The following is a 24,793-nucleotide window of genomic DNA, read 5'->3' as shown; positions in this document are numbered from 1 at the left end:
TAGCTAACTTTGTAGCCAGATTCATTCTTAAATTGTTCTTAAGTTGTGTGGTCGACAGCAGCAATAATGAGTGAAGGGAAGGATACAACAAACCAGAAAACGTATCATTTCCACAAGGAATGGGAGGAGGATCATTTTTTCGTCATGTCAAACTCAAAATGTGTGTCTCATCTGCCATAATAGCATCGCTATCCCAAAGAAAGGTAACATAGAACAACATTTTAAAACCACACACAAAACCCAGGAAAGACATTTTCCAGCGAAGACTGAATTACGAAGAAGAAAGGTACAAGAATTAAAAAAATCTATTGGCATCGCAGGAGTTCATTTCACAGGGCCTGTGACCAAAGGGAAGACGGCACCCATAGTATCTTATCGTGTGAGTCGCGTTCTTGCTAAGCATAAAAAGTTGTTCAAAGATGGGGAGATGGTCAAGGAAGCATTTATTAAGGCTGCAGACTTGCTGTTTGGGGATTTTAAGAATAAGACTGAAATTGTGGCTGCCATCAATGACATTCAGTTGTCCAGAAATACGGTGACAAGAAGATGTGAGGGAATAGCGGAGTACCTCGAGGAGCATGCCCAGGCATTGTAGGGAGGTCATACAGGCACGTTGTCAGCACATTCAACTATGTAAAGAAAAAAGTATTTAATAAGATTATTTAATTCATTCAGATCTAGGATGTGTTATTTTAGTGTTCCCTTTATTTTTTTGAGCAGTATATTTGTAATAATGACAATTACAACAATACTGAATGAACATTGAACACTTATTTTAATATAATGCATAAATAAAATCTATTTAGTCTCAAATAAATAATCAAACATATTCCATTTTGTTTAAATAATACAAAAACACAGTATTGGAGCATGAGAACATATGAAAAGCTGGTGGTTCCTTTTAACATGAGTCTTCAATATTCCCAGTTAAGAAGTTTTAGGTTGTAGTTATTATAGGAATTATTACGTGTCGAATATTTCTCTATACCATTTGTATTTCATATACCTTTGACAATTGAATGTTCATATAGACACTTTAGGCTGGCAATATTAATCTTGGGAGTTCATAGACTTCAAGTCATAAACAGCACTGTCCTTCAAGCATTGCTAAGAGCTGCTGGCAAACTGAGTAAAGTGCTGTTTGAATGAATGCTTACGAGCCTGCTGCTGCCTACCACTGCTCAGACAAACTGCTCTATCAAATATCAAATCATACACTTAATTATAATATAATAAACACACAGAAATACGAGCCTTTGGTCATTAATATGGTCAAATCCGGAAACTATAATTTAAAAAACAAAACGTTTATTCTTTCAGTGAAATACTGAACCGTTACGTATTTTATCGAACGGGTGGCAACCCTAAGTCTAAATGTTGCTGTTACATTACACAACATTCAATGTAATGTCATAATTGTGTAGAATTCTGGCAAATTAATTCCAGTCTTTGTTAGAAAGAAATGGTCCTCACACAGTTCGCAATGAGCCAGGTGGCCCAAACTGCTGCAAATACCCTGACTCTGCTTGCACTGAACGCAAGAGAAGTTACTCAATTTCCCTAGTTAATATTGCCTGCTAACAGGAATTTATTTTAACTAAATATGCAGGTTTTAAAATATATACTTCTGTGTATTGATTTTCTCCCCTCATCAATCTACACACAATACCCCATAATGAGAAAGCAAAAAAAATGAAATATCACATTTACATAAGTATTCAGACCCTTTACTCACTACTTTGTTGAAGCACCTTTGGCAGTGATTACAGCCTCGAGTCTTCTTGGGTATGACGCTACAAGCTTGGCACACCTGTATTTGGGGAGTTTCTCCCATTTTTCTCTGCAGATCCTCTCAAGCTCTGTCAGGTTGGATGGGGAGTGTCACTGCACAGCTATTTTCAGGTCTCTCCAGAGATGTTAGGTCAGTTTCAAGTCCGGGCTCTGGCTGTGCCACTCAAGGACGTTCAGAGACTTGTCCCGAAGCCACTCTTGTTTTGTCTTGGCTGTGTGCTTAGGGTAGTTGTCCTGTTGGAAGGTGAACCTTCACCCTAGTCTGAGGTCCTGAGTGCTCTGGAGCAGGTTTTCATTAAGGATCTCGCTGTACTTTGCGCTGTTCATCTTTCCCTTGACCCTGACTAGTCTCCCAGTCCCTGCCGCTGAAAAACATCCCCACAGCATGATGCTGCCACCACCATATTTCACTATGCATGGTGCCAGGTTTCCTCCAGACGTGACGCTTGGCATTCAGAGAATCTTGTTTCTTATAGTCTTGAGAGTCCTTTAGGTGCCTTTTGGCAAACTCCAAGCGGGCTGTCATGTGCCTTTTACTGAGGAGTGGCTTCCGTCTGGCCACTCTACCACAAGGGCCTGATTGGTGGAGTGCTGCAGAGATGGTTGTCCTTCTGGATGGTTCTCCCATTTCCAAAGAGGAACTCTGGAGCTCTGTCAGAGTGACCATCGGGTTCTTGGTCACCTCCCTGACCAAGGCCCTTCTCCCCCGCTTGCTCAGTTTGGCCGGGCAGCCAGCTCTAGGATGTCTTGGTGGTTCCAAACTTCATTCATTTAAGAATGATGTAGGCCACTGTGTTCTTGGGGAACTTCGATGCTGTTGAAATGTTTTGGTTCCCTTCCCCAGATCTGTGCCTCAACACAATCCTGTCTCTGAGTTCTACGGACAATTCCTTCAAACTCATGGCTTGGTTTTTGCTTTAACATGCACTGTCAACTGTGGGACCTTATTTAGACAGCTGTGTCTTTCCAAATCATGTCCAATCAATTACATTTTCCACAGGTGGGCACCAATCAAGTTGTAGAAACATCAAGGATGATCAATGGAAACAGAATGCACCTGAGCTCAATTTCGAGTCTCATAGCAAAGGGTCTGAATACTTATGTAAATAAGGTATTTCTGTTATTTGTCAGCACCCCATGTGGGGTCCCTGAGAAAATCTGTACTAATCTTATCAAACAAGTTAGGAAGAAGAAGAAAAAAATGTTTCAATATGAGCATCTCGACATGGTCTATCTTCCCTTTAGGCCCACATTAACATGCAATCAAAAGGCAAACAATACAGTTCTATAAATGTAAAGAGTTGATGATTTATTGCAATTTATAGTGACTGAACAGTCATTGATGCTACTTCATGTCAGTGTGAAACATTTCTCATATTTCCCCCCCTTGGGGGAACGTGTGCGAAAGTTACTTGGGTGGGGGGGCTGGTCCAAATTAGGGGAGGGTTGTCTAGCTTTTTATTTTGCTTTGAGGAAGGTTGTGTTATTTTTTGGGGGGGGGGCACAGGGGAGGGGAGGGATTTTTTTTCGGTGGTTTACATTACAATCCCATTTTGCTAGTTTTTACTATATAATATCTTCTATGTAGCCAAATACCTTCATCTGCTTGCATGCGCCTCCCCTATCAAGATGTTTTGGTACATCCCTTATGCACTATGCTTTTCTGTGCGCTTACTATGCAATCAACTCTATCCTGCCCTCTATCCATAGTGACAATAGTAGTAGGTGGATCGTTTGTCCAGATCTGCAATAGGTTAATTAGCAATCAGACCACACATAAAATTATTCTAATCTGCACCGATTTTCAATATAAATCCATAAGAACATAGAGGATTAGCTGATAGGCAGCGGAGAGGGCAGGTGCGTCATTGAGCAGCTCAAACTGCTCCCCTATTGATCTTGTTTAGGCCATACAAATTTAATACGGATATTAATACGTTGTTCCTGTACCCAATACGCATATATAATAGTAAAATAAAAAAATGGTGATTCATTGAATTCATATGATTCTTTGTGATGAATTGAATGATGTGCTTCATCATTGTAGTAGTTGAGGTTCGGTTAAATAGCGGTGAATCAAATCATGAGAATCAAAGTTATCATTTGTGAATCGCAAACAGTGACAGGATTTTTTTTTGCTGTCGTCTTCCTTTCAAATTGTATACATTTTGTACATAATTAAGTTGATGGTAGTAGTCAGCCTGAAGTAAATACTTCTAAAGACAATCGGCTCTATAAAATCTGTGATGCACGCTGAAACATTTTCAACCTTTTTCCCCCAAAACCTTCCCAATTAAATGTTGACTTCAAAGTAGGCCTACCTGGCAAAATAATATCATGATGATTTGTATCAATCAGGCGCACATTTGTTTTGCATACTCTTCCATCACATGTGCAGTACAGATACCTGACAGAAACACCTGACACCAATAAAGTGGATTAGGGGGTATTCTGACTGGGACTCAAACCCTGGTCCCTGTGAATGTCATTCCAAAACCATTATACTGTTACAATCTTTGCTATATGAGCCATGATGAGGGCAGCAGGTAGCTAGCGGTTAAGAGCGTTTGGATAGTAACCAAAAGGTTGCTGGTTTGAATCCCTGAGCGAGCTAGGTGAAAAATCTGTTCATGTGCCCTTGAGCAAGGCACTTAACCCAAATTGCTCCTATAGGCAGAAACTCAAACAGGAAGTAACTGTGCTAAGGACTATTCACCGCTGGGCTGACCAATCGGAATCCACGCATCAAGATTGTTTTTATCATGCGGACTGGGATATGTTCTGGGTAGACTCCGAGAATAATATTGACGAATACACTGAAACGGTGACTGAGTTTATCAGGAAGTGTATAGGAGATGTTGCACCCACTGTGACTATTAAAACCAACCCTAAACAGAAACCGTGGATAGATGCCAGCATTCGCGCAAAAACTGAAAGCGCGAACCATCGCATTTAACCATGGCAAGGTGAATGGGAATATGGCAGAATACAAACAGAGTAGTCATTCCCTCCGCAAGGCAATCAAACAGGCAAAACGTCAGTATAGAGACAAAGTGGAGTCGCAATTCAAAGGCTCAGACACGAAACGTATGTGGCAGGGTCTACAGACAATCATGGACTACAAAAGGAAAACCAGCCACGTCGCGAACACTGACTCTTGCTTCCAGACAATTACACGTTCTTTGCCTGCTTTGAGGATAACACAGTGCCATCGACGCGGCCCTCTCCCAAGGACTGGGGCTCTTCTTCTCTGTGGCCGGCGTGAGTAAGACATTTAAACGTGTTAATTAACCCTCAAAAGGCTGCCGGTCCAGCCAGCATCCCTAGCCGCGTCCTCAGAGTATGTGCAGACCAGCTGGCTGGTGTGTTTACGGACATATTCAATCTCTCCCTATCCCAGTCTGCTGTCCCCACATGCTTCAAGATGGCCATTGTTGTTCCTGTACCCACGAATGCAAAGGTAACTGAACTAAATGACCCGTAGCACTCGCTTCTGTTATCATGAAGTCCTTTGAGAGACTAGTCAAGGATCATATCATCTCCACCTTACCTGTCACCCTAGACCCTCTTCAATTTCAATACCGCCCCAATAGGTCCACAGACGATGCAATCGCCATCACACTGCACACTGCCCTATCCCATCTGGACAAGAGGAATACCTATGTAAGAATGCTGTTCATTGACTATAGCTCAGCATTCAACATCATAGTACCCTCCAAGCTCATCATTAAGCTGGAGGCCCTGGGTCTGAACCCTGCCCTGTGCAATTGGGTCCTGGACTTCCTCCAGGTGGTGAAGGTAGGAAACAACACCTCCACTTCACTGATCCTCAACACTGGGGCCCCACAAGGGTGCGTGCTCAGCCCCCTCCTGTACTCACTGTTCACCCATGACTGCGTGGCCAAGCATGCCTCCAACTCAATCATCAAGTTTTCATAGGACACAACAGTAATAGGCTTGATTACCAACAACAACGAGACAGCCTACAGTGCGGAAGTGAGGGCTCTGGGAGGGTGGTGCCAGGAAAATAACCTCTCATTCAACGTCAACAAAACAAAGGAGATGATCGTGGACTTCAGGAAATAGCAGAGGGAGCACCCCCCTAACCTCATTGACGGGACAGCAGTGGAGAAGGTGGAAAGTTCCTTGGCGTACACATCACTGACAAACTGAAATGGTCCACCCACACAGACAGTGTGGTGAAGAAGGCGCAACAGCACCTCTTCAACCTCAGGAGGCTGAAAAATTTGGCTTGACACCTAAAGCCCTCAACTTTTACAGATGCAGAATTGAGAGCATCATGTCGGGCTGTATCACTGCCTGGTACGGCAACTGCATCGCCCACAACCGCAGGGCTCTTCAGAGGGTTGTGCTGTCTGCACAACACATCACCTGGGGCAAACTTACCCTAACCCCAAAAAGATCATCAAGGACAACAACCACCCGAGCCACTGCCTGTTCACCCCGCTATCATCCAAAAGGAAAGGTCAGTACAGGTGCATCAAAGCTAGCACCGAGAGACTGAAAAACAGCTTCTATCTCAAGGCCATCAGACTGTTAAATAGCCATCACTAGCACAGAGAGGCTGCTGCCTATATACACAGACTTGAAGTCATTGGCCACTTTAATAAATGGATCACTAGTCACTTTAATAATGTTTACATATCTTGCTCTCATCTCATATATATATACTGTATTCTATACTATTCTACTGTATCTTAGTCTATGACGCTTTGACATTGCTCGTCCATATATTTATATATTCTCAATTCCAGTCCTTTACTTAGATTTGTGTGTATTGGGTATATGTTGTGAATTTGTTAGATAATGCTTGTTAGATATTGCTGCACTGTCGGAACTAGAAGCACAAGCATTTCGCTACACCCGCAATAACATCTGCTAAACACGTGTATGTGACCAATAAGATTTGATTTGATTTAAATCACTCTGGGTCAGAGCATATGTACGATACTATTCCTATCAAGTGGGTTAACCCTATTGGCACGAGGCATAGTGTGTTTGCCTTTCACGCCACTGACCTGGTTTTACTTCCTTGTACTGCCGTTTGCTACATTGGTGTCAGAAGTGGGATGGTGGCCATGCCGCCATCTGAACGCACGGCTCGAACGTGCTAGGGGCCTGAGTAGTCGAAGCACAGCTGTTTGCATTTAAGTACAGAGGGGGCAGTGTAGCAAACCTTGCTATATGAGCCATGTTACAATTCCCAGAAAATGGGTTAACCCTATTGGCACGATTTGTAGGCTGTTTGTCTTTCACGCCTGCGACCCGAGTTGTATTACCTGCCCCACCGTTTGCTACAATACCAAAAGGGTAAAATATCATGTTGAGGTCGGTAGGTGTTGTACAATGGTTGTTCAGTATTATTACAAGTTGTACAACTTTTATTTTATTTTTTAATTGCGTTGTTGTTTTTTGCTAGCTAGCCTCACTTTTTAGATAAAAGAAATCTGTTATAAAGTTAATTACATTTGTATGGCCTTAAGGACATTAAAATGATCATACCTACACTAGCCTACAACACCACAATGCAATGAATATTTGCATTATTGTTTTCAAGTGAGTACAATTCTAGTCTAGGCTGTAAACTGCAGTGAAAGTGTGATTTGAATAATGGCACAAAATCCCTGTTATTTGAATGTTTCATTCCATTTGGACAGTTGTGAGTCTACTCTTGGCAGATTAGAAAGTCTAGAAGGGCACAGTGCAGGAGTCTGTATTTTTACTACTGATACTGATGTGCTGTTTGTTGCCGATAATCATTCTCCCAAATCGTCCTATATAGTGCAGCCACATAGGCCTATGCTTCCAGCAGGCCCAGTTATTCATGAAATCTGAACACCATTCTGCCTCCTTCCCGATCCAAGCAGCTATTCCTTGACCTAGAACCTAACGCTTCAATATAGCCTAAATATTTGTTGTTTAACTCTGTGTGGCATAAACACAACCAGTCAAAATGTTTTAATCTGATTAGGCTACTTCAGAAATCTCCTGTAGGCCACCTGCACATGTTCATCCACTCCACTCTAATATAATTATAGTATCCAATCTGCGGACCAGCCATTCGATGAATGGAAAGAGACATCTGTTACACCAAAAAGTTTGACATTCAGAAATTGTCAAGCCAAACCTTCGATACTGAGTAGGGAGTGATGTATTTTCTTTTTGTCGAGATGGGGTATGTCAATTTGATTGTGGTGTTGAAACGCAAACCATGAAGAAGCGCTCAAAGTCGGTAATCGGTATGCAGTTATGCATTGCTTATGGTTATTGTGGTGCATTGGCACAGATACCTGATGGTGGAAAATCGTTGCATATATTTTATATAATTATAAATATAGTATCAAAATGTTGAAAATCCGGCTCTGATCAAAGTGTAATGAGACAGGCAGCGAGAGTGAGGTCGTCGGTGGTGATCGGCGAACCCTCAATCATCTGGCTCGTAGCCCTGTGTGGAATCGACTGTGCCACAAAATGATGCTGAAATGGTCAATATCCTCGTTTATAAACACAGGGTTGCTACACTTATTGTTATTTGTGGTGGTAATCATTCATTTTGAGTTAATTCTGAGGGGGGAGCGTTTGCAATTTTTTGACAGTACAAGGGAAGGGTCATGTTAAAATATTTTTAACATTGGAGAGTAGGGTTGGGCGATAAATCAATATCAATAATTATCAATAACGATATAAAAACGTTTAGATTAATTTTTGATAATGTCGATATAGAATAATTAGGTACAGCAGTCCATTTCACCTCTGACGCAGCAGGAACGTGCGGAGAAGTGACAATATGCACGTGGAGGTATACGCCCACTAAAAACCACTTAGCACCTCGAGTGATGGAGTAGCCACTATTAACCACGAAAAATGTGTGATGTAGGCGAAAACAGTGGCAGTGATAGCCATGGAGAAGGAGCAGCTTCCAACAAAGAAATTATTGATAAAAAGGGTTAAACTGTTTCAGTAATTTGGAAGTGGTTTGGCTTCTTGAAGTCCGACAAAGAGCAGAGCAATGTCAGGTGCAAATTGTGCCGTAGACGGGTGGCTACGAAGTCTGGTAATACGACAAACCTTTTTCAACATCTGAAGCAAAATCACTCTTCAGAACATGCAGGAAGTTTGAGTTTGCGCCACTGTATTGATAAACGCCCCTCAAGCACCAGCCAATCTAGGCATGTTTGCCCGATAAGCAGTCAACACTGACAGCGTTTATGCCTTAAAGGCAAACATTGAAAAAACAAAGACATCACTTATGCTATTATGTGTAACCGATGTGAAATGGCTAGTTAGTTAGCGGTGGTGCGCGCTAATAGCGTTTCAATCAGTGACGTCACTCGCTCTGAGACTTGAAGTAGGGTTTCCCCTTGCGTTGCTAGGGCCGCGGCTTTTGTGGCGCGATGGGTAACGATGCTTCGTGGGTGTCAGTTGTTGATGTGTGCAAGGGTCCCTGGTTCGAGCCCAGGTTGGGGCGAAGAGAGGGACGGAACCTACACTGTTACATTGTTAAGGACATGCTACCAATTAGCATAGTCAAAAATGAAGGTTTCAAGAGGCTTATCAATTTAATTGACCCCAGGTACGTGCTCCCTGGCCGCAAACATGGAACAGTTTTCCTTAAAGTATAATTTTATGTGTAGCTCACATAATTAAAAAAAAAAAATTAACCTTTATTTAACTAGGCAAGTCAGTTAAGAACAACTTATTTACAATGACGGCCTATCGGGGAACAGTGGGTTAACTGCCTTGTTCAGGGGTGGAACGACAGATTTTTATCTTGTCAGCTCGGGGATTCGATCTAGCAACCTTTAGGTTACTGGCCCAACGCTCTAATGCTCAGGAATTAGGCATTAATATCGTGATAATTATCGTTGTCGAATGAAAAAATATATAGATATCGTGATAATTTATTTGCCATATCGCCCAGCCTATTGGAGAGGGTGGTGCATTTTTTTGTTTGTTTTTGTGGTGCATCTTTGGGTGGTGCATTTTTGGGGTGACAGCTCCAGCCAAGCTTTCCCTTAAGGGTATAACATTACAATAGTATAGCTAATAGGCTATGTGTTTGTAGATCGTCTGAGGTGAATGAATTTACAGCAGCCAATGTGATAATGGAATTTTAAAGTTTAATTAATTGTATAGAAATTCAGCAAATGTGCTTCAACTTTCCAAACCCAAATTACGACCCTGAATATCAGTCAGTTAATATGATCTTCATGAATTATGAAGCCGTTGTGCTTTATGTGCTTATTTTGATTACATAAATGCTTCAAAATACTGAAAAAGTGTCGTCTGTAAAAGAAAAGCGCTCTACAAATGTAATTTATTATTATTGTTAGCTGATGAAGATTATCTCATAGAACAAAACATATAAACTCTCCTAAGCCTGTGTTTCCACAGACCTTATTTTCGGCGTTTATCCAAAAACCCTCCAAAACCCCATTCATTTCCCCCATAGGCTTTGGCCAACGAGCCATAGCGGAGTTAGCCTCCGTTGGTGCTTACAAAAAGACGCCATTACTATTGCTCTTTATGCCGCTTTCACGTGTTAGTCAGAACTAGGACATTTCCAACTTGCTAACTGGTTGAACTCGGTACAACCAGTTAGCAAGTCGGAAATTTGTGAGGTTCCTAGTTCCGACTAGCATGTAAACGCGGCATTAATCCCAGTCAGTAAATTGCTAGACATAGGCAAATTGATGTAGGCCCACTTCTTTCATTCAATCTCAGTCTCAAGTAACCGAATATCACATAAACACATGAGTAAAGATTTGTTTAATTTAAACTTTATTTATCCAGGAAGTCCCATTGAGGTCAGAATACCTATTTTACAAGGGAGACCTGGCCAAGAAGGCAGCTCAATAAAAACACATGCGGTATATTAAACACATGGCAGTGCATACACAGCATAGCAAAACATAAAATAAACTATGTTCTATCATATTCATACAGGTATACTATCACACTCAAATGGCAAATATTCAGATGAGTCCCAAAGAGGAGCTGTTGGAGCGATTCCTGGATTATGCTTCCAGGGGAGACCTGGCAAAACTCTCTGGGATGATCTCTCATTCCAGCTTTTTGGTCAATGAAAGTGGGGAGAATGGCTGGACTGCGTTGATGCTAGCTGCAAGGAATGGACACACTGATATTGTAGACAACCTACTTTCAAATGGGTAAATATCAAAACATACCGAACAAAAATGACATGGATACATGAGATTATTACAACTGTTTTATATTGTCTAAATATTACTTTCTAAGTAAGTAAGTAAGTGAGAACTATTACTCCATTGTGTATGTTTTTGTTGTCACAGGAGATTGTAGGTCTATTAGGATAAAATCATATTTCAAACAAGTAATGATGCTCTCATGGAATGTCATTCTTGAACACTACAGATATATCATAGAAATCAAGTTGGCATGGGATGCATTTGTTTGTTTATGTTTTTATGTTGGCCCACTTTAAGTATTCACATCTTAGAGAGTGTGCCTTTAAATGTCTAAACATATGGTTAAAATAACAGCAGGGGTGTATTCATTAGTGCACACCGTAGAAAAATGTTTCCCAATGGAAAAAGTTCTGTAATGAAAACAAGAGTTTCTATTATACGAATTCAGGTATGTCCCTCCCCATTTTGTCCTGTTTGCTTCCGTTTGGTTCCTAGTGAATACACCCTAGGTTAATTACCTGATAACAGATGATTAACCGTGTAAACATGAAGATAACACCCTAATTAGATGTACTGATCACACTTCTCTTTCCCTCAAGGTGTGATAAGTTTTTAGTCAATAAATCTGCTCAAACTGCTTATGACATTGCCAAATTCTGGGGACACCGACATATTGGCAGGTTATTGGCAAAGACTGAGAACAAATGTCAACGGATTCTACCCAACGACAGAACGGAAGAGCATGAAAACTACTTCAACAGAGAAGTTTTCAACAGAATGAGTGAAAAGAGGCCTGACAGCAAGTGGCTAGAAGCAAAACAGTCTTCTCCAGACACAGTGTTCATCTTGTTCTTTAACTTGAACCCTCTTGTGTCTGCTTCCGAGGAGAGCAACACAGCCCATCCAGGTATAAAACTGTGTAGACTTGATGCAAGCTCGGTTAATAAAGAACTACTTCAAAAATCTGGAACAACAGTCATCTTCCTCGGGGTAGAGAAGCAGAGAAGCTCCTCATCCTCTCCTCCAAAAGAAGGGAATGAACCCACTGCTTGGTTTGCTCTCAATACTGATGACAATCCCATGGATCATCTCCAACTCACCAATCCAAATAGCTTCTTCCTCAAACCACCCATGCCAGGTCTTCTGAAACTTAGTGAGGCTGAGGCTGGTGAGTATTTCTCTGGGAGTTTCTTCATCAAAATATTATTGAAACAGCATACAAAATGTGGACTTACAAACCCCCTCCCCCCTAAAAAATGTATGATCCCTTTTCCCCTCAGGAATCATTGCTCAAGCCAGCTCTGTCCTCGCTTGGCACAACCGATACAGCTTCTGCCCAACATGTGGGAGTAACACTAATGTGGAGGAAGGAGGCTATAAGAGGACCTGCTTCAACAAAGACTGCAGAAGCCGACAAGGCATCCACAACACTTGTTACCCACGAGTTGGTAAAGAGCCTCCTGTTTTTGTATTTATTAATTGAAAATGAACTACTGCATGTTTTTTCTTTTAATCATTATTATAATGTTCTAACCTCAATATCAGGTCAACATGATCTGACTTATGTAATGTTATGTGTTGTGGTATCCATACAGATCCTGTGGTGATCATGTTGGTCATTCACCCAGATGGCAACCAATGCTTATTGGGCAGAAAGAAGACTTTTCCTGCTGGGATGTTTTCATGTCTTGCTGGATTCATTGAACCAGGTAGTTGATCTCAACACACTAAACGAAACACTTAACATTTACTCTGATTTTGGAGTGTGCAGATAGATGCCAGTGACATCTCTCTATGCAGGTGAGGCCATTGAGGATGCAGTAAGGAGAGAGACGGAGGAGGAGAGTGGGGTCAAAGTGGGTCCTGTTCAGTATGTGTCCTGTCAGCCCTGGCCAATGCCCTCCTCACTAATGATTGGTTGCCTGGCTGTTGCCATGTCAACAGACATCAAAGTTGATGAAAAGGAAATTGAAGAGGCTCGTTGGTTTACACGGCAACAGGTAAATGCTAGTTTTCCTAATCTGTGATTTACATGTTATAACATAGGCCTAGATAGAAACAAAGCATCACCTGAATGTAATAAGAGGCGATTGAAGTCATGTAAACTATGTCAGTGAACTTGTATTATTACAATGTATTAACTCAGTGCTATGTCTGTGTAATGCAGGTTATAGATGTCATTGTCAAGGGAACAAAACCAGCCTTTACCATGCCACCAAGACAGGCCATTGCACACCAGTTGGTGAAACATTGGATTGGTATGAGCTCAAATCTTTAAACCTAATGAAGGGCACTTCTCCAGGATGGATTACACCACTAAATGTAATTTATAATGAAATACAATAGATACATCTATTAATTAATTATCAAAACATTCTCATGTCTGATTTTCCATCCAATCAAAGTAGTGTTTACTATATCACATTTAAGACATTTTAATGGTTGTGTAAAATTGGCATAAAGTGGTCAAAGTAGATTTGATTTTATCTCCACTATTCCACTGTGCCTTAGATATGAACACGACTAATCTATAATTTTATATGGAATACTTTTCATCATTGCAGTATTTTAATTGGATAAAAGTATGTCAAGAAAAAGTAGGCATTTTAAAGGGATAATTGACCCCCAGAAAAAAATGAAACTCCAGTCAATTTTGTGAAAGCCTATGTTCTATCAGTGAGTACAATAAAAATCTTCCCCATGATTTAACTTCTAAGTGGTCCGACTGTGAAATTAGGAAATCGTGTAGGAACGTGTCATGACTACATGGTTCTCGTCACTGGAGATAACACACTATCACATTTCATAACACTTACAAAAAAAATACCTAACTAACGAGTCACTGATAACAACCAAAATGAAACAAGTGGGGTTTTAGGGGGAGTTCTGAAAGATGTGGGGTTGTCCACTGAAAGTTGTCAAGTAACAACAACTGGAACCTAAAAGACACCCACCACGAGAGCCCACTAAATTTGCCTAAGAAGAGGCACAAAAAAAAAAAAATAACACCAAACTTATACAGGAAGCAAACCAAACAGTGGAGCAAAAACGAAAACAGGGATGATCAGATAAAGGATTGTTTGTCTATAAATCAAAAATAAGGAGCACCAACTAAAAGTGGTAACCCTCCACATCTCTCAAGAACACTAGGTCGGCACAGGTGTAACACATAATGACTAACGAGGTGACACCAATCGGTGGCCCTACGTGCTAACGAGCTAGACGTGCTAAAGTCCAACCTCAAAACATAAGAGGAATAAACAAAGCCTGTTACATTATGAAGAACAGTAGCACTTAAAATGGTTTACATTTACAAAATGTAAATGGAAAATCTAGGCTTGTTTATTGAGAATATTAAAACGGCATTCATTTAAGACGATCCATATTGAGCATTTTATTGCTGAGAAAAAGTGTTTTCAATTTACTCAACATTGCTTGGGGTGTTCTCTAAAAATGCTATTTTTAGAGAATCCCCAAGAGTATGCTTGTTCTGTATATAGTCAAAATTGCATTGTATTTGGGTGCTTTCTGGAAGTAAGCTACCCTGGCCATTCTCTATGTGGGCAACATTGTTAAACATCAGGGAGGAATCCCTGTTCTCTCTGTTACTTTTAGGAGTATTTTCAATGTATTCTGTATTTTGCGGAATAAAAATATGTTTTATATTGAGGGTACTGTGAGATGAACCAGGGTTAAAAATACCGTCCTCTCTCACAGGTGGCCTTTCTTGCCCCAGCTCAACAAAGCCTTTTTCTCCTGAGAGATCAGTGACTAAGAACTCCTCCAGCTTCAGTACATTCTTCACACGGTTTTTCTGTTGGGGGAAATGTACATTATAGACATTAGACTGTGGTCTAGGGTTTTAAGGAGCTTAACTAACACAACACAACACTCCACTCTCTCTTTGTACACAACACTTTCCGACATGTGGTGCATGTCCCAAATGGGGGATGAAACCGTGCGTGGCCATGAAAATTACCTCATGGTGTGACTCCAAAAGCCATCGTCCAACAACACTGGCCCCAGGATTAGCAATTTTTGGAAAGAAATATGTTTTGTAGCTGCAGAGAAAAGAACACAATAATAATATGCACAGTGTGTTTAAACTAAATATGCAGTGTGGAATTATAGAGAAAAGCCCTTAACCTTCGACATGACACAGCAAAACACCAGTCTCAACGTCAACAGTGAAGAGGCGACTCCGGGATGCTGGCCTTCTAGGCAGAGATGCAAAGAAAAAGCCATATCTCAGACTGGACAATAAAAATTAAAGATTAAGTTGGGCAAAAGAACACAGACACTGGACAGAGGAACTCTGCCTAGAAGGCCAGCATCCCGGAGTCGCCTCTTCACTGTTGACATTGAGACTGGTGTTTTGCGGGTACTATTTAATGAAGCTGCCAGTTGAGGACTTGTGAGGCGTCTGTTTCTCAAACTAGACACTCTAATGTACTTGTCCTCTTGCTCAGTTGTGCACCGGGGCCTCCCACTCCTCTTTCTATTCTGGTTAGAGCCAGTTTGCGCTGTTCTATGAAGGGAGTAGTACACTGCGTTGTTCGAGATCTTCAGTTTATTGGCAATTCCTCGCATGGAATAGCCTTCATTTCCCAGAACAAGAATAGACTGATGAGTTTCAGAAGAAAGTTCTTTGTTTCTGGCCATTTTGAGCTTTTAATCGAACCCACAAATGCTGATGCTCCAGATACTCAACTGGTCTAAAGAAGGCCAGTTTTATTGCTTCTCTAATCAGAAACAACAGTTTTCAGCTGTGCTAACATAATTGCAAAAGGGTTTTCTAATGATCAATTAGCCTTTTAAAATGGTAAACCTGGATTAGCTAACACAACATGCCATTTGGGCCTATATAGATATTCCATTAAAAAATCTGCCGTTTCCAGCTACAATAGTCATTTACAATATTAACAATGTCTACACTGTATTTCTGATCAATTTGATGTTATGTTAATGAACAAAAAATGTGCTTTTCTTTAAAAAACTAGGACATTTCTAAGTGACCCCAAACTTTTAAACGGTAGTGTATCTTGATTGTCCCCCGAAAGGAAATTATGGTGCAGCATAAAAAAGCCAAATACATACATACAAAAACATACACAGCAAATATACAGAGACAAGCGGAAAATAAGAAAAGAAAAACCCGAATTAGAGTGCCATTTTTTTCTATTACTCTTGGTGATATGTGTATAGGCATTATCTGATTGGCCATCACGTCATTCATATACAGATGTTGGATCTTAATTTGATAACACTTTTAGTGCAGATCATTTTCCTGCGCAGCAGTAAATGCAGATGAGCTTCATGATTTACATAAATTCACTGAAAAACCTGCACTAACACAAGGTTATATTAACAGTATTGCACTTTTCATGAACAGTTGCCTATTTTTGTCCAGCTAATAGCCTAACCATTGATCAAGCAACATTATGGACTAAATGTTCAAATCCTGTTGCTGCATGATTATTTTGCTATCGACAATACTGGTCAAATTAAGATCCTACACCTGCATACACATAACCCGAAGGACAGTCAGATAAGGCCTATTCACATATCACAGAGAGCAACAGGAAAAAACAAGCATCATCCCTGATCATTAATGACAAAGAGCCTTGAGCCTTATGTTATGATACTGATGAAGCTAAGTACACATAAGCAATGAGAAAAGCAAAAGCAATGTGTAGGTTTTAATTATGAAGAAAAATACAAAAATGTATGACTTACACAGTTCTGGATAAGATGAAGAAAACTCCAAGGCCAAGGGTAAGCAGGACGATTAGACAGACGGTGAATATTATTTCATTATGTTCTGAAAATGGAACGAGTTTCATATACTCAGACTTATGTTTATTTTGTAAATCAAAACCAATGTGGACAAAATAACATTGTATTTAATATTCCACCAACATTATAATGAGGTATGCATTAAAATACACCAATGCACAAGCAAGCAGCTTTGGACCGAATCAAGCCTGTAGCTAGATGGGATATTTAAAATTGCCCAATTCTAATGATATTATACACTACCATCTTGATACTGTAAGGCTTTCTGACTAATCATATACACTACCGTTCAAAAGTTTGGCGTCACTTAGAAATGTCCTTGTTTTTGAAAGAAATCAAAACATTTTGTCCATTAAAATAACATCAAATTGATCGGAAATACAGTTTAGACATTTTTAATGTTGTAAATGACTATTGTAGCTGGAAACGGCTGATTTTTAATGGAATATCTACATAGACGTACAGAGGCCCATTATCAGCAGCCATCACTCCTGTGTTCCAATGGCACGTTGTGTTAGCTAATCCAAGTATATAATTTTAAAAGGCTAATTGATCATTAGAAACCCTGAAAACTGTTATTCTGATTAAAGAAGCAATAAAACTGGCCTTCTTTAGACTAGTTGAGTATCTGGAGGATCAGCATTTGTGGGTTTGATTATAGGCTCAAAATAGCCAGAAACAAAGAACTTTCTTCTGAATCTCGTCAGTCTATTCTTGATCTGAGAAATGATGGCTATTCCATGCGAGAAATTGCCAAGAAACTGAAGATCTCGAACAACGCAGTGTACTACTCCCTTCACAGAACAGCGCAAACTGGCCCTAACCAGAATAGAAAAAGGAGTGGGAGGCCCCGTGCACAACTGAGCAAGAGGACAAGTACATTAGAGTGTCTAGTTTGAGAAACAGACAACGTACAAGTCCTCATCTGGCAGCTTCATGAAATAGTATCCGCAAAACACCAGTCTCAATGTCAACAGTGAAGAGGCGACTCCGGGATGCTGGCCTTCTAGGCAGAGTTTTGCGTTTTGCGGGTAGTATTTAATGAAGCTGCCAACAAAGAACTTTCAGAAGAGAGAGTTCTTTGTTTCTGGCAATTTTGAGCCTGTAATCGAACCCACAAATGCTGATGCTCCAGATACTCAACTAGTCTAAAGAAGGCCAGTTTTACAGTTTCTTTAAACAGAATAACAGTTTTCAGCTGTGCTAACATAATTGCAAAAGGATTTTCTAATGATCAACTAGTCTTTTAAAATTATAAACTTGGATTAGCTAACACAACGTGACATTGGAACACAGGAGTGATGGTTGCTGATAATGGGCCTATGTAGATATTCCATTAAAAATCAGCCGTTTCCAGCTACAATAGGCATTTACAACATTAACAATGTCTACACTGTATTTCTGATCAATTTGATGTTATTTTAATGGACAAAAAATGTTCTATCAAAAACAAGGACATGTCTAAGTGACCCCAAACTTTTGAACGGTAGTGTATGTTCTCAACAATACTGTACTTAAAGAAATACTTACCAAAAATATGTGTTTTAATAGGAATAATTTCTCTTGAAATGTTGGCATTAGAAGTCTCCGCCAGTAAATTAACAGAATAGCCTGTGTTTGCGCGAAGTTTGAAGAATGTGTGCTGCCATACATCTGGCCAGACAGGGATAGCTGAGATGGTGAATAGAATAGCAATTAATCTGTCTGTATATCAACAATAGTTTCAAGACTATGATTGTTAACCCAGGCAAAACAATGACTTTATCACGTAGGACCAAATCCTAACTTGAAATCTAACATTCATGCAAAATCCCTCAAATATACTGCTCACAAAAATAAAGGGAACACTTAAACAAAACATCCTAGATCTGAATGAAAGAAATAATCTTATTAAATATTTTTTTCTTTACATAGTTGAATGTGCTGACAACAAAATCACACAAAAATAATCAATGGAAATCCAATTTATCAACCCATGGAGGTCTGGATTTGGAGTCACACTCAAAATTAAAGTGGAAAACCACACTACAGGCTGATCCAACTTTGATGTAATGTTCTTAAAACAAGTCAAAATGAGGCTCAGTAGTGTGTGTGGCCTCCACGTGCCTGTATGACCTCCCTACAACGCCTGGGCATGCTCCTGATGAGATGGCGGATGGTCTCCTGAGGGATCTCCTCCCAGACCTGGACTAAAGCATCCGCCAACTCCTGGACAGTCTGTGGTGCAACGTGGCGTTGGTGGATGGAGCGAGACATGATGTCCCAGATGTGCTCAATTGGATTCAGGTCTGGGGAACGGGCGGGCCAGTCCATAGCATCAATGCCTTCCTCTTGCAGGAACTGCTGACACACTCCAGCCACATGAGGTCTAGCATTGTCTTGCATTAGGAGGAACCCAGGGCCAACCGCACCAGCATATGGTCTCACAAGGTGTCTCAGGATCTCATCTCGGTACCTAATGGCAGTCAGGCTACCTCTGGCGAGCACATGGAGGGCTGTGCGGCCCCCCAAAGAAATGCCACCCCACACCATGACTGACCCACCGCCAAACCGGTCATGCTGGAGGATGTTGCAGGCAGCAGAACGTTCTCCATGGCGTCTCCAGACTCTGTTACGTCTGTCACATGCTCAGTGTGAACCTGCTTTCATCTGTGAAGAGCACAGGGCGCCAATGGCGAATTTGCCAATCTTGGTGTTCTCTGGCAAATGCCAAACGTCCTGCACGGTGTTGGGCTGTAAGCACAACCCCCCACCTGTGGACGTCGGGCCCTCATACCACCCTCATGGAGTCTGTTTCTGACCGTTTGAGCAGACACATGCACATTTGTGGCCTGCTGGAGGTCATTTTGCAGGGCTCTGGCAGTGCTTCTCCTGCTCCTCCTTGCACAAAGGCGGAGGTAGCGGTCCTGCTGCTGGGTTATTGCCCTCCTACGGCCTCCTCCACGTCTCCTGATGTACTGGCCTGTCTCCTGGTAGCGCCTCCATGCTCTGGACACTATGCTGACAGACACAGCAAACCGTCTTGCCACAGCTCGCATTGATGTGCCATCCTGGATGAGCTGCACTACCTGAGCCACTTGTGTGGGTTGTAGACTCCGTCTCAAGCTACCACTAGAGTGAAAGCACCGCCAGCATTCAAAAGTGACCAAAACATCAGCCAGGAAGCATAGGAACTGAGAAGTGGTCTGTGGTCCCCACCTGCAGAACCACTCCTTTATTGGGGGTGTCTTGCTAATTGCCTATAATTTCCACCTGTTGTCTATTCCATTTGCACAACAGCATGTGAAATTTATTGTCAATCAGTGTTGCTTCCTAAGTGGACAACTTGATTTCACAGAAGTGTGATTGACTTGGAGTTATATTGTGTTGTTTAAGTGTTCCCTTTATTTTTTTGAGCAGTGTATATAAATTCAAACTGTACAAGTGTAGCAAGTTTCATGCTTAATGAAAAAGTTAAAAAATCACAAATCGCCTGGACTAATATGTAAATAGAGGAAATGCTCTTACATTCGACCTGTATCTCCCCCAGGCACAGTATCACTCTGTATTTGAGAACCTTGTGGTGAACCTCCTTTCTCTGCCACTCCCACTGTACAGTCACTGTGTTTTTAGTCACATCCACAACGTGCATTCCGACTGCACCTAAAAGCGCTGAAGCAACAGGGGAAGACATCTCATAATATTTTTTTATTTTACCAGTATTTAACTAGGCAAGTTAGTTAAGAACAAATTCTTATTTTCAATGACAGCCTAGGAACAGTGGGTTAACTGCCTTGTTCAGGGGCAGAACGACAAATTTGCACCTTGTCAGCTCAGGGATTCGAACTTGCAACCTTGCGGTTACTAGCCCAACGCTCTAACCACTAGGCTACCCTGCCGCCCCAAGTTAATTGACCTAATATCTGACCAATTACACAAGGTGAAAAGCCTTGCCCCTTCAGGGACTACTGTAATAGGCTGGAAAGAAGTGAATGGAATGGGATCAAATACCTGGAAATCACGTGTTTGATATTCTTCCATTCATTAGGTTCCAACCATTACTCTGCGGCCGTCCTCCCCAATAAAGGTGCCACAAGCCGCCTGTGCGACATATTCTAGGAATAGTAGGAACCCCATTTCACATAAACAATAAGTGAATAAATGTTATGACTTTAACATTAGCCCTACTTACTTCCGTACTCTAGGTTGGCAATGATTGACTTGGGTGGCCCACACAGTTGATTAGATATGGGGTAAACATTGATTCTGTATGTTGTCCCAGGCTGAAGATGGTCTGAAACAGAGGTGCATGCATTTGCACAGTCAACGTGTCTTATTGCGATCGAACTGTGATACATGTGGTATCAATGCTTTGTCTACTTCATCACCATGCATGCCCATGCATTTACCTTTCAAGACTGTTGATCTGGTGGAGCCATTCACTCGTTTCCAGTGACTGGATGTGGGATGTGCAGCATCAGTGGCCCACTCATTGGCAACCTCACTAACTGGCAGGGATATGTGTCCCACATCCCATTGAAGCACTAGCCTATCATCTTCAGAATTCACCCAAAGTCTTCTCACTGAGGGTAGAGCTAACACCAACATCCACTGTTTAATAAGTTAATTGACCTCATATCTGACCAATTACACAAGGTGAAAAGCCTTGCCCCTTCAGTGACTACTGTAATTCATGTCAGTAATGTAAAAAACCTATGTTGAATGTCTAACTAAACAGTTTTGATTTTTGAATGAATAGTTCAAGGGCAATCTAGAAAAATACATCTAACATCGCTGGAAAATAATTTGACTTAAAGGCTGGAGACAGAGGGCTTATGCATCTGCCATTTCTCACTTCCCTCTCAGGCTTCTACAGAAATGGGTGATATTGACACAAAAAGGATATTGCACAATTTTGCCAGGGGTGGAGGAGTCTAATCAACCAGATGGTTGTTAAGATTAGAGACTTCTTCTCTACCTCATTTTCTCAGAAGTACATTACCATTTATCACGCATTTAGCCTCGTGACAAGCGGTTATTCGACTAGTGCAGAGATTTGGTTCTGGGTGTTGAGATTATCACCCATTAAAATGAAAAAGTCAAACACCTCTGTAGTCACTATCTATTCATGAAAACAGACATTTAACTCACTCTGATGAAGACTCAGGTCAATCTTTAGATGAGAGTAAGGAGATCCACCAGCGCTATTGTACGCCATAACTGTGACCTCCAACTCATCCTCGGTCACCACAAGGACCACCTTCAGATCTGTGGTGTTAGTTGTCACACTCAGAGAGGGGCGCTTTGTTTGTGTGTAGCTCACTTGGTACCCAAGAATATGTCCGTGAGCATCATAAACATCAAGGGCCTGAAATACAAAAACAAATACATTTTTTAAAGTTAAATGGCCTATTCAGATTTAAGAATATATCTATTGATTGGATAATGTATGTACCTTCACTGAAATACTATTAAAAACAAATACACATACAGTACCAGTCAAAAGTTTGGACACACCTACTCCTTTAAGTGTTTTTCTTTATTTTTACTATTTTCTGCATTGTGGAATAATAGTTAAAAGACATCAAAACTATGAAATAACACATATGGAATCATGTAGTAACCAAAAAAGTGTTAATCAAATCATAACATATTTTATATTTGAGATTCTTCAAAGTAGCCACCATTTGCCTTGATGACAGCGTTATACACTTGGCATTCTCTCAACCAGCTTTATGAGGTAGTCACCTGGAATGTATTTCAATTAACAGGTGTGCCTTGTTAAAAGTTAATTTGTGGACATTTTTTCCTTCTTAATGCGTTTCAGCCAATCAGTGGTGTGACAAGGTAAGGGTGGTATACAGAAGATAGCCCTATTTGTTAAAAGTCCAAGTCCATATTATGGTAAGAACAGCTCAAATAAGCAAAGAGAAATGACAGTCTATCATTACTTTAAGACATGAAGATCAGTCAATCTGTAAAATTTCAAAAACTTTAAAAGTTTCTTCAAGTGCAGTCGCAAAAACCATCAAGCACTATGATGAAACTGACTCTCATGAGGACTGCCACAGGAAAGGAAGACCAAAAGTTACCTCTGCTGCAGAGGATGAATTCATTAGAGCTACGAGCCTCAGATTGCAGCCTAAATAAATGCTTCAGAGTTCAAGTAACAGACACATCTCAACATCAACTGTTCAGAGGAGACTGCGTGAATTTGGCCTTCATGGTCGAATTGCTGCAAAGAAACCACTGCTAAAGGACACCAATAAGAAGAAGAGACTTGCTTGGGCCAAGAAACACAAGCAATGGACATTTGACCGGTGGAAATCTGTCCTTTGGTCTGATGAGTCCAAATTTGAGATTTTTGCTTCCAACCGCCATGTCTTTGTGAGACGCAGTGTATGTGAACGGATGATCTCCGTATGTGTGGTTCCCACCGTGAAGCATGGAGGAGGAGTGGTGATGGTGTGGGGGTGCTTTGCTGGTGACACTGTCTGTGATTTATTTAGAATTCAAGGCACACTTAACCAGCATGGCTACCACATCATTCTGCAGCGATACGCCATCCCATCTGGTTTGCGCTTAATGGGACTATCATTTGTTTTTCAACAGGACAATGACTCAAAACACACCTCCAGGCTATGTAAGGGCTATTTGACCAAGAAAGAGAGTGATGGTGCTGCATCAGAGGACCTGGCCTCCACAATCACCCGACCTCAACCCAAGTGAGATGGTTTGGATGAGTTGGACTGCAGAGTGAAGAAAAAGCAGCCAACAAGTGCTCAGCAAATGTGGGAACTCCTTTAAGACTGTTGGAAAAGCATTCCTCGTGAAGCTGGTTGAGAGAATGCCAAGTGTGCAAAGCTGTCATCAAGGCAAAGGGTGGCTACTTTGAAGAATCTAAAATATAATACATATTTTGATTTGTTCAACACTCTTTTGGTTACTACATGATTCCATATGTGTTATTTCATAGTTTTGATGTCTGCACTATTATTCTACAATGTGGAAAATAGTAAAAATAAAGAAAATCCCAAACTTTTGACTGGTACTGTACATACATACATACATACATACATACATACATACATACATACATACATATAAACCTTAACACAGCAAACCTACAGTTTTTGCTCATCATTATCAAGGGTGTCTATCATTTCGGACCCCACTATACATACAGTTGAAGTCGGAAGTTTACATACAGACCTAAGACAGGGAATTTTTACTAGGATTAAATGTCAGGAATTGTGAAAACTGAGTTTAAATGTATTTGGCTAAGGTGTATGTAAACTTCCGACTTCAGCTGTACATGACTGAAAGGTCAATCAGATAAGGCCTCAGATCGGATTAGATGCTGACTTTTATCAAATCCTGAGTATAGATTTCGACAGCAAGCTAAAAGTTGATGATAAACCGAAGAACAATGTTTTAAACTCAAATTACCTTCCACATAAGCATAAGGTGATGAGGTCCTTGTTTGTTCACCATCTCCATATGATAACAGATATCTGGCGGTCTAGAGGGTGCTGTGAAAACACAAAAATAAGACCTAGCATGATGTGGCAGTATCAGGAGCCCTCCTGCACACAACATCTTATTCTGGCATCCATATGCTGTTTTCAAATGTAGCTTTGTCACACACCACTGAACTAACATACTTGCTGATTCCATAAAGTCTATTTCCCATGATGTAGCTATCCAGGGTAGTTGACAGTCTCAGTAAGGTTTCGAAATGTTGAAGCATGTGTAAGGAATGACTTGGATATATCATTAATTTTATTACCACTCTCCTGTGTTGTCCCAGTTGTCTCCATGCTCCAGTCACTCCAGTGACCAAATGACAAAATACAGGAAACGGCAATGATGTAGCTGCTGAAAGGCTTGAGGCCTTCAATCGTGTAGACTGCTTTTTCAGCGTTTGCCACAAGAACATAGGCTGGGATCTGGTGTGAGAGATGGCAGTATACCACTGTGTCTCTGTCCCAAAAGGCACCCTATTCCCTACATTGTGCACTTCTTTTGAAAAGAGCCCT

General features: G+C 40.9%; 2 protein-coding genes across 3 annotated transcripts in view; one reads left to right on the top strand and one right to left on the bottom strand.

Moving 5' to 3' along the window:
- The window catches only part of nudt12 (nudix (nucleoside diphosphate linked moiety X)-type motif 12), a 20,457-nt gene extending 6,769 nt beyond the window's left edge, over window positions 1–13,688 (top strand). The window contains exons 2-7 of the mRNA XM_014174893.3: window positions 10,759–10,982; window positions 11,579–12,147; window positions 12,260–12,427; window positions 12,575–12,688; window positions 12,780–12,979; window positions 13,147–13,688. Coding sequence (XP_014030368.1) covers window positions 10,777–10,982; window positions 11,579–12,147; window positions 12,260–12,427; window positions 12,575–12,688; window positions 12,780–12,979; window positions 13,147–13,257 — 1,368 coding nt within the window. The 5' untranslated portion in view covers window positions 10,759–10,776 and the 3' untranslated portion in view covers window positions 13,258–13,688. The remainder of the gene's footprint in view (window positions 1–10,758; window positions 10,983–11,578; window positions 12,148–12,259; window positions 12,428–12,574; window positions 12,689–12,779; window positions 12,980–13,146) is intronic.
- On the bottom strand, window positions 13,284–24,793 carry LOC106587036 (interleukin-6 receptor subunit beta). 2 transcript variants are annotated; one of them, XM_082969332.1, is made up of 10 exons: window positions 24,544–24,793; window positions 24,204–24,286; window positions 21,906–22,122; window positions 21,164–21,349; window positions 20,947–21,048; window positions 20,283–20,426; window positions 18,306–18,446; window positions 16,716–16,800; window positions 14,959–15,040; window positions 13,284–14,793 (listed from the first exon to the last, which is right to left on the bottom strand). In XM_082969332.1, exons 1-10 carry the CDS (start codon window positions 24,572–24,574, stop codon window positions 14,401–14,403), a joined length of 1,464 nt encoding a protein of 487 aa, XP_082825458.1. In that variant the 5' UTR covers window positions 24,575–24,793; the 3' UTR covers window positions 13,284–14,400. The 2 variants fall into 2 exon arrangements, with proteins under 2 accessions (XP_082825458.1, XP_082825457.1); XM_082969331.1 differs by lacking the exon at window positions 24,544–24,793 and having other exon boundaries at window positions 24,204–24,483.

The sequence above is a fragment of the Salmo salar genome, chromosome 26, assembly GCF_965601325.2.
Source record: "Salmo salar chromosome 26, fSalSal1, whole genome shotgun sequence".
NCBI lineage: Eukaryota > Metazoa > Chordata > Actinopteri > Salmoniformes > Salmonidae > Salmo > Salmo salar.
The sequence above is the reverse complement of the archived record's forward strand: the minus strand, read 5'-3'. Positions and strand labels throughout refer to the sequence as shown.

Excerpts from the sequence above, each read along its gene's own strand:
- LOC106587036 (XM_082969331.1), bottom strand. The coding sequence starts at position 24,431 with ATGGAATCAGCAAGTATGTTAGTTCAGTGGTGTGTGACAAAGCTACAT. Across the intron at positions 21,350-21,905 it reads TGACCTGAGTCTTCATCAGA|CTCTACCCTCAGTGAGAAGA; the intron begins GTGAGTTAAATG and ends TGTTGGTGTTAG. Across the intron at positions 21,049-21,163 it reads CAGATCAACAGTCTTGAAAG|ACCATCTTCAGCCTGGGACA; the intron begins GTAAATGCATGG and ends CCTCTGTTTCAG.